This window comes from Lagenorhynchus albirostris, chromosome 11 (genome assembly GCF_949774975.1).
Source record: "Lagenorhynchus albirostris chromosome 11, mLagAlb1.1, whole genome shotgun sequence".
Taxonomy (NCBI): Eukaryota; Metazoa; Chordata; class Mammalia; order Artiodactyla; family Delphinidae; genus Lagenorhynchus; species Lagenorhynchus albirostris.
Window position 1 is genome coordinate 62,753,125 of NC_083105.1, and position 17,441 is coordinate 62,770,565.

Here is a 17,441-nt window from a genome sequence, read left to right on the forward strand (position 1 = left end):
ATATATACAATGGAATATTACTCAGCCATAAAATGGAATGAAATTCAGTCATTTGCTGAGATGTGGATGGATCTAGAGACTGCCATACAGAGTGAAGAAAGTCAGAAAGAGGAAAACAAATATCGTATATTAACGCATGTATGTGGAACCTAGAAAAATGGTACAGATGAACCGGTTTGCAGGGCAGAAGTTGAGACACAGATGTAGAGGACAAACGTATGGACACCAAGGGGGGAAAACCGCGGTGGGGTGGGGATGGTGGTGTGCTGAATTGGGCGATTGGGATTGACATGTATACACTGATGTGTATAAAATTGATGACTAATAAGAACCTGTAGTATAAACAAACAAACAAAAAAGACACTAATACTAAACTTTCTTTGGGTTATTTGTATGGAAATATGTTAATATAAATGTTTCAGACATTACATGAAATTTCTAAAAATCTTATATGTTCTGGTATAATGTTATAAGTCATAATTCTAGTTATTATTTTAAAATGTATATCTCAGAAATAACTAAATTTCCTTGTCAATTGCATTATTATGAACTTTCATCAAATCTTTATCCGTGCTCATTTTTAAGTCTTTTGTCATTTACAAACAGTTCTGGGTGTACTCTGATACTTTTGTAAAAATGTTCCTATAAAAGTCTTTCATCTTCAAGGAATTCATGGAAAAGACTGACAAATACAGGTTTCTGGTAACTGACTATACTGCTGAACTGAATGAATAAGCATTTTCAGAACTCTAATGGAAAACTGATGAATTCATAAAAGTGTTAACAAAGATCAAGATGAAAAAAAATTAATTACATGGGACTGAGTGAACTGATGAGGATGATTATAATATTTGTGACTTTCTGTTTCAATAAAAACAAAAAAAATCCCACAAGGACTCAGAGGCAAAAAATATACAAATCAATTTTCACTGCAAAGTAAAGGAGCTGTTACAGTGGAGGATTACTGGACTGAATGTCAATATTATGACATAGTATGAGTATGCTTCCTGTTTGGTAATTGCAATCATTGTTGCTTTTATTGTGGTCATCCATTTACAATGCTTGGTGTCAGTTTATTTATATCTTGTAAAAATAAAATACAGTGTGTGTGAAAAAAAAAAGCAGAGGTGGGATGGGACCAGCACCCCTGAGGGGGGATGGGGGATGGGAAATGTTCCCACGCTCAGAGGTGCCCACTCATGGACATGGGACAGTGGGGACGAAGAGGGACCTTCAGGGGATTGGGGGATCGAAGGGGAATACTTCTCACCCGCCTGCTCAGGCCCCAGCAAGCCTGCTGGGGTCCCAGGCCTGAACCCCCACCCATCTGAGGCCCCCTCCGGCTGTGCTGGTCCTGGGCCTGAGCCCCCCCCCACCAAGCCTCTTCTGAGTGCGTGGGACCTGGGCCTCAGCTGTGCCCCAGCTGGGGCCTCCTTTGGCTGCTTGGGTCCTGGCAGACCTGAGTACCACCCCCAACAAGGCTTCTGTGGGTCGTGCTGTTCCCAGCGGCCTGAGCACAGCTCCCCCACAAAGCCTCCATGGGCCACACAGGTCCTGAGCGACCGTGAACTGTCCCAACAAAGCCTCTCCCAGACGAGGGCGTCCTGGGCCTGAGCCCCACCCCCACCAAAGCCTCCTCTAGCCACGTGCGTGCACGCAGCCAGAGTGCCGCCCCTGACAGGGCCTCCTCTGGCTGTGCAAGTCCAGGCGGGCCAAGCACCGCCCCCTTCCAAGGCCTCCTCTGGCTGCACCAGCCCCTGTGGGAGAGGAACACATACAGAGGTGGGGCTGATACAGCAGGTCCAGAGACCTACCTAGAGGTCTTGGAGGCCTACTGGGGAGGTGGGAGGAAGCTGTAGCTCACCATAAGGGCAAGGACACTGACGAGGAGGCATCAGGGAATTTTTATTTTTTTAATTTTTTTATCTTATTTTTTTATCTTTTATTTTTAAAAATATTTTTTATTTTCTTTATTTTATTAAAAAACTTTTTGCTGTTGTGGTTCTGCTTTGTTTTGTGGTTGTTTCATTTTTATTGTTATTTTTTTCTAATATATTTTTTATTTTTCTTATTTTATTTTATTTTATTTTATTTTATTTTATTTTATTTTATTTTTGTGTGCGTGTGGTATGCGGGCCTCTCACTGTTGTGGCCTCTCCCGTTGCGGAGCGCAGGCTCCAGACATGCAGGCTCAACGGCCATGGCTCATGGGCCCAGCCGCTCTGCGGCATGTGGGATCTTCCCGGACTGGGGCACGAACCCGTGTCCACCGGCATCGGCAGGCGGACTCTCAACCACTGCGCCACCAGGGAAGCCCTAATTTTATTTTATTTCTTAGTCTTTGTTATTGTTCTGCTCTTTTCTTTTTGTTGATTGATTTTTTTTACCACGCTGCACAGCTCGCAGGATCTTGGTTGTCAGGCCTGAGCTCCTGTTGTGCAAGCGCCAAGTCCCAGCTGCTAGACTAACAAAGAACTGCAGGTCCCAGGGAATATTACTTGGTGTGAGGTCTCCTGGAGGTCCTCATCTCAGCACCAAGAGCCGGCCCCACCCAACTGCCTGCAAACTCCAGTGCTGGACACCTCAGGCCAAACAACTGCCAGGACAGGAACACAGCCCCACCCATCAAAAAAAATAAGATAACAAAAAAATGTCACAGACGAGGATTAAGGTAAAAACGTATAAGACCAAATAAACGAAGAGGAAATAGGCAACCTACCTAAAAAAGAATTCAGAGTAATGATAGTAAAGATGATCCAAAATCTCAGAAAGAGAATGGAGGCACAGATCAAGAAAATATGAGAAATGTTTAACAAGGACCTAGAAGAAGTAAAGAACAAACAAAGAGTGATGAATAACACAATAACCGAAATGAAAAATACACTACAGGAATCAATAGCAGAAAAACTGAGACAGAAGAATGAATAAGTGAGCTGGAAGATAGAGTGGTGGAAATAACTGCTGAGAAGCCAAAGAAAGAATAAAGAACGAAGGGACTTCCCTGGTGGCATAGTAGTTAAGAATCTGCCTGCCAATGCAGGGGACACGGGTTCGATCCCTGGTCTGGAAAGATCCCACATGTCATGGAGCAACAAAGCCCATGTGCCACAACTACTGAGCCTGTGCTCTAGAGCCCACGAGCCACAATTACTGAGCTCACACTCCACAACTACTGAAGCCCGCATACCCTAGAGCCCATGCACCACAACTACTGAGTCCACGCACCGCAACTACTGAAGCCCACACGCTAGGTCCCATGTGCCGCAACTACTGAGCCCGCATGCTGCAACTATTGAAGCCTGTGTGCATAGAGCCTGTGCTCTGCAATAAGAGAAGCCACCACAATGAGAAGCACATGCACCGCAACGGAGAGTAGCCCTTGCTCGCCGCAACTAGAGAAAGCCCACATGCAGCAATGAAGACCCAACACAGCCAAAAATAAATAAATTAAAAACTAAAGAAATAAAGAAAAAAGAATGAAAAGAAATGAGGACAGTCTCAGAGACCTCTGGTACAACATTAAATGCACCAACATTCAAATTATAGGGGTCCCAGAGGAAGAAGAGAAAAAGAAAGGGTCTGAGAGAACATTCAGAGAGATTATAGTTGAAAACTTCCCTAACATGGGAAAAGAAATAGCACCCCAAGTCCAGGAAGCACAGAGAGTCCCATACACAATAAACCTAAGGAGAAACATACCAAGACACATATTAATCAAACTAACAAAAGTTAAATTCAAAGAAAAAAATATTAAAAGCATCAAGGGAAAAGCAAAAATTAACATACAAGGGAATCCCCGTAAAGTTATCAGCTGATTTTTCAGCAGAAACTCTGCAGGCCAGAAAGGAGTGGCAGGATGTATTTAAAGTAATGAAATGGAAAAAGCTACAACCAAGATTACTCTACCAAGCAAGGATCTCATTTAGATTTGATGGAGAAATCAAAAGCTTTACAGACAAGCAAACTCTTAGAGAATTCAGCACCACCAAACCAGCTTTACAACAAAATGCTAAAGGAATTTCTGTAGGCGGGAAACACAAGAGAAGAAAAAGATCTACAAAAACAAACCCAAAACAATAAAGAAAATGGTAATAGGAACATACATATTGATAATTACCTTAAATGTAAATAGATTAAATGTTCCAACCAAAAGACACAGATTGGCTGAATGGATATAAAAACAAGACCTGTATATATGCTGTCTATAAGAGACCCACTTCAGACCTAGGGACACATACAGACTGAAAGTGAGGTGATGGAAAAAGATATTCCATGCAAATGGAAATCGAAAGAAAGCTGGAGTAGCAATACCCATAAGAGATAAACTAGACTTTAAAATAAAGGCTGTTACAAGAGACAATGAAGGACATTACATAATGATCAAGGGATCAATCAAAGAAGAAGACATAACAATTATAAATATTTATGCACCCAATATTGGAGCACCTCAATACATACAGCAAATGCTAACAGCCATAAAATGGGTAATTGACAGTAACACAATAAAAGTGGGGGACTTTAACACCCCACTTACACCAATGGACAGATCATCCAAACAGAAAATAAATAAGGAAACACAAGCTTTAAATGACACATTAGACCAGATAGACTTAATTGACATTTATAGGACATTTCATCCAAAAGCAGCAGAATAAACTTACTTCTCAAGTGCACACAGAACATTCTCCAGGATAGATCACATCTTGGGTCACAAATCAAGCTTCACTAAATTTAAGAAAATTGATATCGTATCAAGCATCTTTTCCCACCACAACACTATGAAATTAGAAATCAATTACAGGAAAAAAAAACTGTAAAAAAAAGCAAACACGGGCTTCCCTGGTGGCACAGTGGTTGAGAGTCCGCCTGCCGATGCAGGGGACACGGGTTCGTGCCCCGGTCTGGGAGGATCTCACATGCCGTGGAGTGGCTGGGCCCGTGAGCCATGGCCACTGAGCCTGCGCGTCTGGAGCCTGTGCTCCACAACAGGAGAGGCCACAGCAGTGAGAGGCCCACGTACCACAAAACAAACAAACAAACAAAAAAAACTGCAAACACATGGAGGCTAAACAATACGCTACTAAATAACCAAGAGATCACTGAAGAAATCAAAGAGGAAATCAAAAAATACATAGAGTGTCCGGAGTGGGTGCTGAGGCCTGAGCCTTGGGACCCTAGTGAAGGCCTCCCCAAGGTCGCTGGGCCCAACCAGGTTGCCCTAGCTGCCACCAAGGGTATCAAAGTTTTAGAAGTTATCAAACCTTTCTGTGCAGTTCTACCAGATACTCAGAAACCTGAAAGGAAAATCCAGTTTAGAAAAAAGGTACTATGGACTCCTATAACTTTCTTCATCTTCTTAGTATGTTGTCAGATACCACTATTTGGAATCATGTCATCAGATTCTGCAGATCCTTTCTACTGGATGGGAGTTATTCTTGCATCCAACAGAGGAACTTTAATGCAATTGGGTATCTCCCCAATTGTAACATCTGGTTTGATTTTGCAGTTGTTAGCTGGAGCCAAAATCATTGCAGTTGGAGATACACCCAAAGTTAGAGCCCTATTCAGTGGAGCCCAGAAAAATGAGCTTCAATAAAATTAAAGACCCTTTTCCAAATTTGAAAAAAAAAATAGAAACAAATGACAATGAAAATATGATGACGCAAAACCTATGGGATGCAGCAAAAGCAGTCCTAAGAGGGGAGTTTATAGCAATTCAATCCTACCTCAAGAAACAAGAAAAATCTCAAATAAACAACCTAACCTTACACCTAAAGCAACTAGAGAAGGAACAAAAAAACCCAAAGTTAGTAAAAGGAAAGAAATCATAATAACCAGAGCAGAACTAAATGAAATAGAAATGAAGGAAATAATAACAAACATCAGTGAAACCAAGAGCTGGTTATTTGAGAAGATAAACAAAACTGATAAACCTTTAGCCAGACTCATCAAGAAAAAAAGGGGGGGGAAAAAAGGAGAGGATTCAAATCACTAAAACCAGAAATGAAAAAGGAGAAATTACAACTGACACTGCAGAAATAGAAAGGATCATAAGAGACTACTATAAGCAACTATATGCCAATAAAATGGACAACCTAGAAGAAATGGTCAAACTCTTAGAAAGGTACAACATTCCAAGACTGAACCAGGAAGAAACAGAAAATATAAAGAGACTAAATCACAAGTAATGAAATTGAAACTGCAATTAAAATCTTCCAACAAACAAAAATCCAGGACCAGATGGCTTCACAGGCGACTTCTATCAAACACTTAGAGAAGAGCTGACACCCATCCTTCTCAAACTTTTCCAAAAAATTGCAGAGAAAGGAACACTCCCAAGCTCATTCTACAAGGCCACCATCACCCTGATACCAAAACCAGAAAAAGATACTACGAAAAAAGAAAATTACAGACATATATCACTGATGAAAATAGACGCAAAAGTCCTCAACAAAATACTAGCAAACAGAATCCAACAGCACATTAAAAGGATCATATACCATGATCAAGTGGGATTTAACTGAGGGATGCAAGAATTCTTCAATATATGCAAATCAATCAATGTGATACACCATATTAACAAATTAAAGAAGAAAAACCATATGATCATCTCAATAGATGCAGAAAAAGATTTTGACAAAATTCAACACCCATTTATGAAAAAACTCTCCAGAAAGTGGGCATAGAAGTTATGCCCTACCTCAACATAATAAAGGCCATAAATGACAAGCCCACAGCAAACATCATTCTCGATGGTGAAAAACTGAAAGCATTTCCTCTAAGATGAGGAAGAAGACAAGGCTGTCCACTCTCACCACTATTATTCAATAGAGTTTTGAAAGTCCTATCCACAGCAGTCAGAGAAGAAAAAGAAGTAAAAGTAATCCAAATTGGAAAAGCAGTAAAACTGTCACTGTTTGCAGATGACATGATACTATACCTAGAAAATCCTAAAGATGCCACCAGAAAACTACTAGAGCTAATCAATGAATCTGGTACAGTTGCAGGATAAAAAATTAATGCACAGAAATCTCTTGCATTCCTATACCCTAACAACGAAAAATCAGAAAGAGACATTAAGGAAACAATCCCATTTACCATTGCAACAAAAAGAGTAAAATACCTAGGAATAAACCTACCTAAGGAGGTAAAAGACCTGTACTCAGAAAACTATAAGACACCGATGAAAGGAATCAAAGATGACACAAACAGATGGAGAGATACACCATGTTCTTGGACTGCAAGAATTAATATTGTGAAAATGACTATACTACCCAAAGCAATCTACAGATTCAGTGCAACCTTATCAAATTACCAATGGCATTTTTCACAGAATTAGAACAAAAAATTTTACAATTTGTATGGAAACACAAAAGACCCTGAATAGCCAAAGCAATATTGAGAAAGAAAAATGGAGCTGGAGGAATCAGGCTCCCTGACTTCAGACTATACTACAAAGCTACAGTAATCAAGACAGTATGGTACTGGCACAAAAACAGAAATATAGATCAATGGAACAGGATAGAAAGCCTAGAGATAAACCCACACACCTATGGTCACCTAATCCATGATAAAGGAGGCAAGAATATACAGTGGAGAAAAGAGAGTCTTTCAATACCTGGTGCTGGGAAAACTGGACAGCTACATGTAAAAGAATGAAATTAGAACACTTCCTAACACCATACACAAAAATAAACTCAAAATGGATTAAAGACCTAAATGTAAGACCGCACCCTATAAAACTCTTAGAGGAAAACATAGGAAGAACACTCCTTGACATAAACCACAGAGAGATCTTTTTTGACCCACCTCCTAGGGTAATAAAAATAAAACCGAAGATAAATAAATAGGACCTAACCAGCTTTTGCACAGCAGAGAAAACCATAAATGAGACAAAAAGACAACCCTCAGAATGGGAGAAAATATTTGCAAATGAAGCAACTGACAAGGAATTATTCTCCAAAATATACAAACAGCTTATGCAGTTCAATATCAAAAAAATAAGCAACCCAATCAAAAATGGGCAGAAGACCTAAATAGACATTTCTCCAAAGAAGACATACAGATGGCCAAGAGGCACATGAAAAGCTGCTCAACATCATTAATTATTAGAGAAATGTAGATCAAAACTACAATGAGGTATCACCTGACACCAGTCAGAATGGCCATCATCAAAAAAGCTACAAACAGGGCTTCCCTGGTGGCGCAGTGGTTGAGAATCTGCCTGCTAATGCAGGGGACACAGGTTCGAGCCCTGGTCCGGGAAGACCCCACATGCCGCGGAGCAACTGGGCCCGTGAGCCACAATTACTGAGCCTGTGCGTCTGGAGCCTGTGCTCCACAACAAGAGGGGCCGCGACAGTGAGAGGCCCGCGCACCGCGATGAAGAGTGGCCCCTGCTCGCTGCAACTAGAGAAAGCCCTCGCACAGAAACGAAGACCCAACACAGCAAAAATAAATAAGTAAATAAACTCCTACCCCCCCAAAAAAAAGCTACAAACAATAAATGCTGGAGAAAAGGGAACACTCTTGCACTGTTGGTGGGAATGTAAATTGATACAGCCACTATGGAGAACAGTACGGAGGTTCCTTAAAAAACTAAAAATAGAACTACCATATGACCCAGCAATCCCACTACTGGGCATATACCTTGAGAAAACCATAATTCAAAAAGAGACATGTACCACAAGTTTCATTGCAGCACTATTTACAATAGCCAGGACATGGAAGCAACCTAGGTGTCCACTGACAGAAGAAGGGGCACATGTATACAATGGAATATTACTCAGCCACAAAAAGAAATGAAATTGAGTTATTTGTAGTGAGGTGGATGGACCTAGTGTCTGTCATACAGAGTGAAGTAAGTCAGAAAGAAAAACAAAAGAAACAAATACCATATGCTAACATATATATATATGGAATCTAAAAAAAAAAGGTTCTGATGAACCTAGGGGCAGGACAGGAATAAAGACGCAGACGTACAGAATGGACTTGAGGACACGGGGCGGGGGGAAGGGTAAGCTGGGACGAAGTGAGAGAGTGGCATGGACATATACACACTACCAAATGTAAAACAGATAGCTAGTGGGAAGCAGCTGCATAGCACAGGGAGATCAGCTTAGTGCTTTGTGACCACCTAGAGGAGTGGGATAGGGAGGGTGGGAAAGAGATGCAGGAGGGGGATATGGGGATATATGTATACATATAGCTGATTCATTTGTTACACAGCAGAAACTAACAGAACATTGTAAAGCAATTATACTCTAATAAAGACGTTAAAAAAAAACCCAATCAAAAAATGGGCAGAAGACCTAAATAGGCATTTCTCTAAAGAAGATATACAGATGGCCAACAGGCACATGAAAATATGCTCAACACCATTAATTATTAGGGAAATGCAAATCAAAACTACTGTGAGGCATCACCCCACACTAGTCAGAATGGTCATCATCAAAAAATCTACAAACAATAAATGCTGGAGAGGGTGTGGAGAAAAGGAAACCCTCTTGCACTGTTGGTGGCAATGTAAATTGATACAGCCACTATGGAGAACAGTATGGAGGTTCCTTAAAAAACTAAAGATAGAACTATCATATGATCAGCAATCCCACTACTGGGCATATACCCTGAGAAAACCGTAATTCAAAAAGACACATGCACCACAATGTTCATTGCAGCACTATTTACAATAGTCAGGACATGGAAGCAACCAAGTCCTGATGGATGGAAACATGCATCCATTGACAGATGAATGGATAAAGTAGATGTGGTACATATATACAATGGAATGTTACTCAGCCATAAAAAGGAATGAAATTAGGTCATTTGTAGAGATGTGGATGGACCTAAAGTCTGACTTTACAGAGTGAAGTAAGTCAGAAAGAGAAAAACAAATATCATATATTAATGCATATATGTGGAATCTAGAAAAATGGAACAGATGAACCTATTTGCACGGCAGGAATAGAGACGCAGACGTAGAGAATGGACATGTGGATGGGAGTGGGGAGGGGAGGTGGGATGAATTGGGAGATTGAGATTGACATATATACACTACCATGTGTAAAACAGATAGCTAGTGGGAACCTGCTGTATAGTTCAGGGAGCTCAGCTCAGTGCTCTGTGGTGACCTAGATGGGTGGGATGGGAGTGGTGGGAGGGAGGTCCAAGAGGCAGGGGAATATATGTATACATATAGCTGATTCACTTCATTGTACAGCAGAAACTAGCACAACATTGTAAAGCAACTATACCCCAGTGGGAAAAAAAAAGTCTATTTTTTCTGATATTAATATAACGCCCAGCTTCTCTTTTGGGTATTACTTACATGGATATCTTTTTCCATCCTTTCAGTTTCAACCTCTTTGGGTCTTTGGACTAAAGTGAGTCTCTTACAGAGGGCATGGATCATTGGTTTTTTAAAAAATCTGTTCTGCTAATCCCTATCTTTTGATAAAATGGTTTAATCCATTTACATTTAAAGTAATTACTGATAAGGAGGGTTTAACTTTTGCCATTTTGTTATTTGTTTTCTATTTGTGTTATAGCTTTTCTCCCCTCATTTCTTTCATTGCTGTCATCTTTTGTGTTTTTTTAAATTTTTTTTTTTAGTGAAATTTAAAAATTCCCTTCTCATTTCCTTTTGAGTGTATTCTATATTTATTTTCTTTGTGTTTATCATGAGAATTACACATAACTTTGTAAAGTTATACACTCTTGACTTGAATTTATACCAGTTAAACTTTAATAGCATATAGTAACTCTGCCCCTTACTGCTCTGTCCCCACTCCTTTCAATTACTGATATCACAAATTATACCTTCATACAGCATGTGCCCCCAAACAGACTTGTAATTGTTTTTTAATGTATTTGTATTTTTTAAATCTTTAAAAAATTTTTTTCAATTTATTTATTGTATTTTTGGCTGTGTTGGGTCTTCGTTGCTGCACGAGGGCTTTCCCTAGTTGCGGCGAGTGGGGGCTACTGTTTGTTGCAGTGCACGGGCTTCTCAGTGCGGTGGATTCTCCTGTTGCGGAGCACAGGCTCTAGGCACGCAGGCTTCAGTAGTTGTGGCTCTCAGGCTCAGTAGTTGTGGCGCACAGGCTTAGCTGCCCCGCAGCATGTGGGATCTTCACAGTCCAGGGATCGAAGCTGTGTCCCCTGCATTGGCAGGCAGATTCTTATCCACTGCGCCACCAGCGAAAGCCCTGCATTTGTATTTTAAATCATGTAGAAAATAAGAAGTGGAGTTATAAACCAAAATTACATCAATACTAGCTTTTATAATTTCCCATGTATTTGCCTTTACCAAAGAGTTTTATTTCTTCACACAACATTGAGTACTTTCATTTCAACCTGAAGGACTCCCTTTAGCATATCTCATAAGGCAGTTCTAGTGGTAATGTACTTTCTCAGTTTTTATCTGATAATGTCTTAAGTTCTTCCTCATGGTTTCTGTAATTTTTTTTCCTTTGACTGGGACATGCTTTCCTATTTATTTGTATGCTTTATGATTTTTTTTTGTTGTTGAAAACTGGACATCTGAATCTCATAATGTTGTAAGTCTGGAAATCAGATTCTCCTTCTCTCCCAGGGTTGTTGTTTGTTTTTAGTGTTGTATGGTGTCTACTATGTGCCATGGATCAGCCTGAGGTGTAAATTTCAGCTCTTCTCAGGTGTTTTCCGAAACTGCATCTTTTTATGGGCATGCTTGGTGACTTTCTAAGTTCCCTTGAAAATACAGTTGCATTTGAATGCTCTAATCTTTAAATGTCTGGCTCCCAAAACGGGAAAAAGGAAAAGTGAGGAGAAAAAACCCTGAAACTGTCTGTTTAAATCCCCTGAAATCAGCTTCCACCCAGTGCAGGTTAAAATGGTAGCTTGCCTTTGTATCTGCACCTCTGTGATTTGAAACAGCAGTTCATAATCAGAACACAGATCTCTCATATTTGGAGGACAAGATTCTTATTGCCCATTCTGGCTCTTGTAAGCTGCTCTAGGAACACTTCCTGTCACAGGCGTGGAGGGTAGGAAATGAATAGCTGCTACCGTGTTAAAGGCTGCAATTGAATGAAATTGCCCATACTTTACTGGCCAAGTCTTCCTTTGAAAGATGGAAACCATTGAACAGACTCCAGAATTCCAAAACAGTTAAATCAGACAGATTCTGCCAATACAGTTGTTGTCTAGTTGGAGAGATAGATTCCTCATGCTTTCTACTCAGCCATCTTCCTTGGTGTCACTCCTCCTGCGTGATATTGTTTGATCGAATATCAGATATTGTAATTTTTATCTTGTTAGGTGCTGGGTATTTTTCTAATCTTATAAATATTCTCAAATTTTGAGAACACAGTTAAGTTATGCAGAAGTAGTTTGAGCCTTTTGAATCTTCCTTTTGTGCGTTGTTATGTGAGACTATAACAGCATTTACCCTACGCTTAATTTTGTTCCCACTACCACTAAGGCAAAAATCCTTCTGAATACTCTACCAGTTGTCCCAGGAGTTAAGCTTTCTACTCCAGCTGAGAACAGAAAATACTCCTTCTCCCTATGTGACCTCTGGGGATTGTTTCTATTAACGCTTTTAGGTGGCCCTCTTTTAGTTGTTTCAGATAAGAAAATAAATCTGGCCCATGTGTCTTTATCTAGGGTAGTAACATAGGTTAAATTCTTCTTTTGAAAACTTTAAAAATTATAATAAACATAAGTGAGAACTCACAGTTGAAAAACTCAACAATTATCACGAAGTGAACAAACTCTGAAATTAAAAACAAAACAATTATCTGCATTACAGAAACCTCCTGATTTCCTCTGAAGACAACTATTATCCTGACCTTTAACATTCTAGGTTAGCTTTTCCTGATAAATAGAAGCACACAGTACATATTTAATGTCTGGCTTCTTTTGCTTAATACTAAGTTCATGAGATTCTTTATATGAAGCTATAGTTTATTTTTATCACTGTCATTCTATTTTATGATTTTATCCATTCTGCTACTTTTGTCTACTACAAATAATATTGCAATAAACATTTTTGTGAATATCTTTTGATGCCTGTAAGCATGCATTTCATCTACGAATGAAATTGCTGGGCAATCAGCTATGTATAGACTCAACTTTAGTAAATAATGCAAAATAGGTTTTTTTCTTTAAGCTTTTTACTTCAAGTTAATTTTAGATTTAAAGAAGAGCCCCCAAAATAGCACAGAGTTTCCATATATCTCTAACCCAGCTTCCCTTAAGGTTAACATCTTATATAACCGTAGTAAAATTGTTGAAACCAGGAAATTAAAATTGATAAAATACTCTTAAAGATCTCATTTGAATTTTACCAGTTTTTCCACCAATATTCTTTTTCTGTAACCAGATCCTATCCAGGGTCTCATATAACGTTTACTTGTTTCTCCTTATTCCTCTGCAGTCTTTACTATTTCCTTAGACATTTACTCATTGTCCTTCATGACCTTGATATTTTCAAAGAATACTACTTTTCTGAATGTCTATCAATTTTGGTTTCTCTAATATTTTTCATGGTGGGACTGAGGTTATGCATTTTGGGGTCAAGAATATACACTAGAAATGATCTGTGTCCTCAGTACATCATATTACAGTGTTTTGTGGTATGACTAATGTTGAACTTGGTCACTTGGTTAAAGTGGCTTGTTCACTGTAAAGTTACTATTTTTCCCTTTGTAGTTAAGAAATATCTTGGGGCACTTCCCTGGTGGCACAGTGGTTAAGAATCCACCTGCCAATGCAGGGGACATGGGTTCGAGCCCTGGTCCAGTAAGATCCCACATGCCGCAGAGAAACTAAGCCTGTGAGCCACAACTTCTGAGCCTGAGCTCTAGAGCCCACGAGCCACAACTACTGAAGCCTGCATGCCTAGAGCCTGTGCTCCTCAACAAGAGAAGCAACCACAATGAGAAGCCAGCACACTGCAACGAAGACCCAATGCAGCCAAAAATAAATAAATACATTTATAAAAAAAAAAAAAAGAAATATCTTGGGGAAGATACTTTGAGATTATGCACATTCTGTACCTTCTCAAACTTTTGTCCACTTTTTGGAATCCACTGATAAATATTGTCTGCAACAATTATTACTGTGGTGTTTACCTAATGGTAATTTTTAAATTTCCTTCTTTCATATTTATTAATTGGAAGTCAATTGCAAGGAAGAGCTACCTCTTCCATTTATTTACTTACATATACTGATAGGTTGATAGATATTTATTCTAGCCTGTGGGGTTATTATTCAAACTATGTGTGTGTGTGTGTGTGTGTGTGTGTGGCTTCAATAGTTCCAGATTGGCCCATTAGGAGCACCTTCAGATTGATTCCTGTGTCCTTTCAACAAGTGGCTAGCTATCTATTTATCTATCTATCTATCTATCTGCATTTCATTACTTTTTGGAAGCATAACTTTTACATTCCCAGCCCAGCCCTGGAATCAATGACTTTTCCAAAAGCCCTGGTTCCTTTTACTGGAGAATGATGTTTAGAAACCAAACCTTTGGCTAGGTGTGTTCATTACTATCCAAGTGTCATTTCTTCTAGGCCCTCTCAGCAAGAAAAGAGCTAGGAAATATATATATGTGTATTAGCCCATGTATATATAGATATTTATATTTATATAACTATCTCTCTCTGTATATATATTTAATATATGGTTTTATACTGATAGTTCAGATTCCAGTCCTGTACCACAGGGTTTATGTTACTCTTTTCTTGTTCCTTATTTGTTACTTCTTTCCCCAAGAGTTAGAATCCCAGTTCTAGTTATCTACAGTATATTTATTTATTTGTTCATTCCTAGAGTACACATAGTTTCAGAGTTGCTAACTCATAAGCCTACAAGAAACACGTTTACTGACTAGTACGGCATATATGTATCATTCTTTAACATTACATTATTCAGCCAAGATATTGTTTTCCAAAGTTACTAGCTAGTTCTTTTCTTCTCAGTGTGGTTATGTTATTCACTTGTATACAATTAGGTTCAATTGTTAGTATTTGTATCCATTCCTTGTCACCCCATATACTGGTTGGTTTTAATAGTTTTTTTTTTATCAAGTATGTGAAGGGTATGTGAAATATTACTATGGTGATACAAGGCAGAGCTATACAAAAAGATATACTCAGAAAAATGTCACTTCCTCCTCATCCCTGTTGCCCCATTCTTATTCCTCCTTTCCTTCCACCCATTTCCGACATATATCCTGTATATAACCAATCTCTTTAGCATCTAGCTTATTCTTCTTGTATTTCTTCCACATAAATGAGCAGATTCCTGTGTAATTTCTTATATTCTCTCTTTTCTGCACAAAATGCAGCATACAATAGTTATTCTTGTTTGCTTTATTTTTTTCACTTTAACTCTGTGTCCTGGAGATCATACCAATTCAAAGAGATCTTCCTTATTCTTTTATAGCTGTATAATAATCCATTATGTGGGTAGATGGTAGTTGATTCAATCACTCTCTTGTGTATGGATATTTAGGTTGTTTGCAATATTTTGTAATTCAAGCATTGATTCAATGAATAACCTTGTGTATATATATTTTCATGTGGTTAAATGTATACCTTCAAGGTAGATCCTTAGAAGTGGGGTTGGTGGGTTGAAATGTAAATGCATGTGTAGTTCTGTTAAGTAATAACAAAGTTCCTTCCATAAAAGTTGTACCAATTAGCATTTCCACCAGCAGCATGTTTTGCAAATATTTATTCCCAGTCTGTGGCTTGACTTTTTCTTTTCTTTTCCTTTTTAATAAATTTATTTATTTATTTTTGGCTGCATTGGGTCTTCGTTGCTGTGCACAGGCTTTCGCTAGTTGCGGAGAGCAGGGGCTACTCTTCATTGTGGTGCATGGGCTTCTCATTGCAGTGGCTTCTCTTGTTGCAGAGCACAGGCTCTAGGCACATGGGTTTCAGTAGTTGTGGCACGTGGGCTCAGCAGTTGTGGCTCACGGGCTCTAGAGCGCAGGCTAAGTAGTTGTGGCACATGGGCTTAGTTGCTCTGCAGTATGTGGGATCTTCCTGGACCAGGGCTCGAACCCATGTCCCCTGCATTGGCAGGTGGATTCTTAACCACTGTGCCACCAGGGAAGTCCCTGACTTTTAATTCTCTTAACAGTGTTTTCAAAAGAGCAGAAGTCTAAACTTTTTGTGAAACCCAAGTTATGAATTTGTTTTTTTATCAATTGTGCTTTGATGTCATATCCAAGAAATCTTTGCCTAACCCAAGGTTACAAATATTTTCTCCTTTGTTTTCTTAGTTTTATAGTGTTGATTTTACATTTGAGTCTATGGTCCATTTGACTTAATTTTTTAATATTGTATGAGATATGGATAAACATTTAAAAAATTGTTTTTGGTCATATAGATATCCAATTATTCCAAAACAATGTGTTGAAAAAACAATCCTTTTGGGAGACTTATGATTTCTGTTTCTGTATATGAGGAGCTTGGAAGTCACCATTCCATCCTAACAAGTAAAAAGCTGAAAAATCAACTCTTCTTGGATCCGTAAGAGAGGTGAGGACATGGGTCAAACCACTGCACTCAAGACTGGAGAGACAGGGGAGTACAGGGAGTCAACGGATTACTGGAGGAGAGAACTCACAAGCAGAAACTGCTGTGGGAACAAGTGCTGGAGTAGGAAAACCTGAATTGTGATTAACAATTGCTGCAGGCTCAGTGTAGGTGAGTCTGGGAGTTTAAAATTCCAGGGAGACCCAATCATAGGGGGGACCCCGTCACTTTCATGAATTTTACCTCCAAGAGCTTGAACAGGTTCTCACAGTAAATATCCGAGAAAAATCCCCTTGTGCTTTTGGCAAGGGGAGGAAAAAAGTATACATTTTGAAATATGCCAGAGCACTCTGTTCTTAACAAGGGCTGCCCTCAGGAGAAACTATTTAACCACAGCCAGATCTGCTGGGATTTTATCAGAACCTAATATACCTGGGGGAAGGATAATACCTAATTCCAACTTGCTTTTGCCATTGGGTCCCACCTAAGTGGGGGAAAAGCTAAGAAGCACTGAGGAAGTTCACAGTCCAGAGCATAGGCTCTCCCAAAGACTGGACTATACAATGTTTCCCCTTCCCCCACACCTTACCACCACACCACTAAAGACCTGTTTACCAGAATTCTTCTCACACAGTACATCATGTATAAATTTCAACAAAAAATTATAAAGCATGCTAAAAGGAAAAAAGCACAATTTGAAGAGACAGAGTAAGCATCACAATCAGACATGGCAGGGATTTGGAATTATAACACTGGAAATTTAAAATAATAATGGTTTATATGCTAAAGCCTCTAATGGAAAAAGGAGACAACATGCAAGGACAGACGGATAAGCAACTATACTCAAAAAAACAAAAAAACAACAAAAAAACAGATGGATAATGTAAGCAGAGATGCAAATCCTAGGAA

The 17,441-nt window shown here is 39.2% G+C and overlaps 1 protein-coding gene across 1 annotated transcript in view; it reads left to right on the forward strand.

Annotated features, from left to right (window-relative positions):
* Positions 1-5,389: 5,389 nt before the first annotated feature.
* FAM186A (family with sequence similarity 186 member A) overlaps positions 5,390-17,441 on the forward strand; it is a 120,151-nt gene continuing 108,099 nt past the window's right edge. Inside the window, 1 exon segment of the mRNA XM_060167049.1 lies at positions 5,390-5,551. Coding sequence (XP_060023032.1) covers positions 5,390-5,551 — 162 coding nt within the window.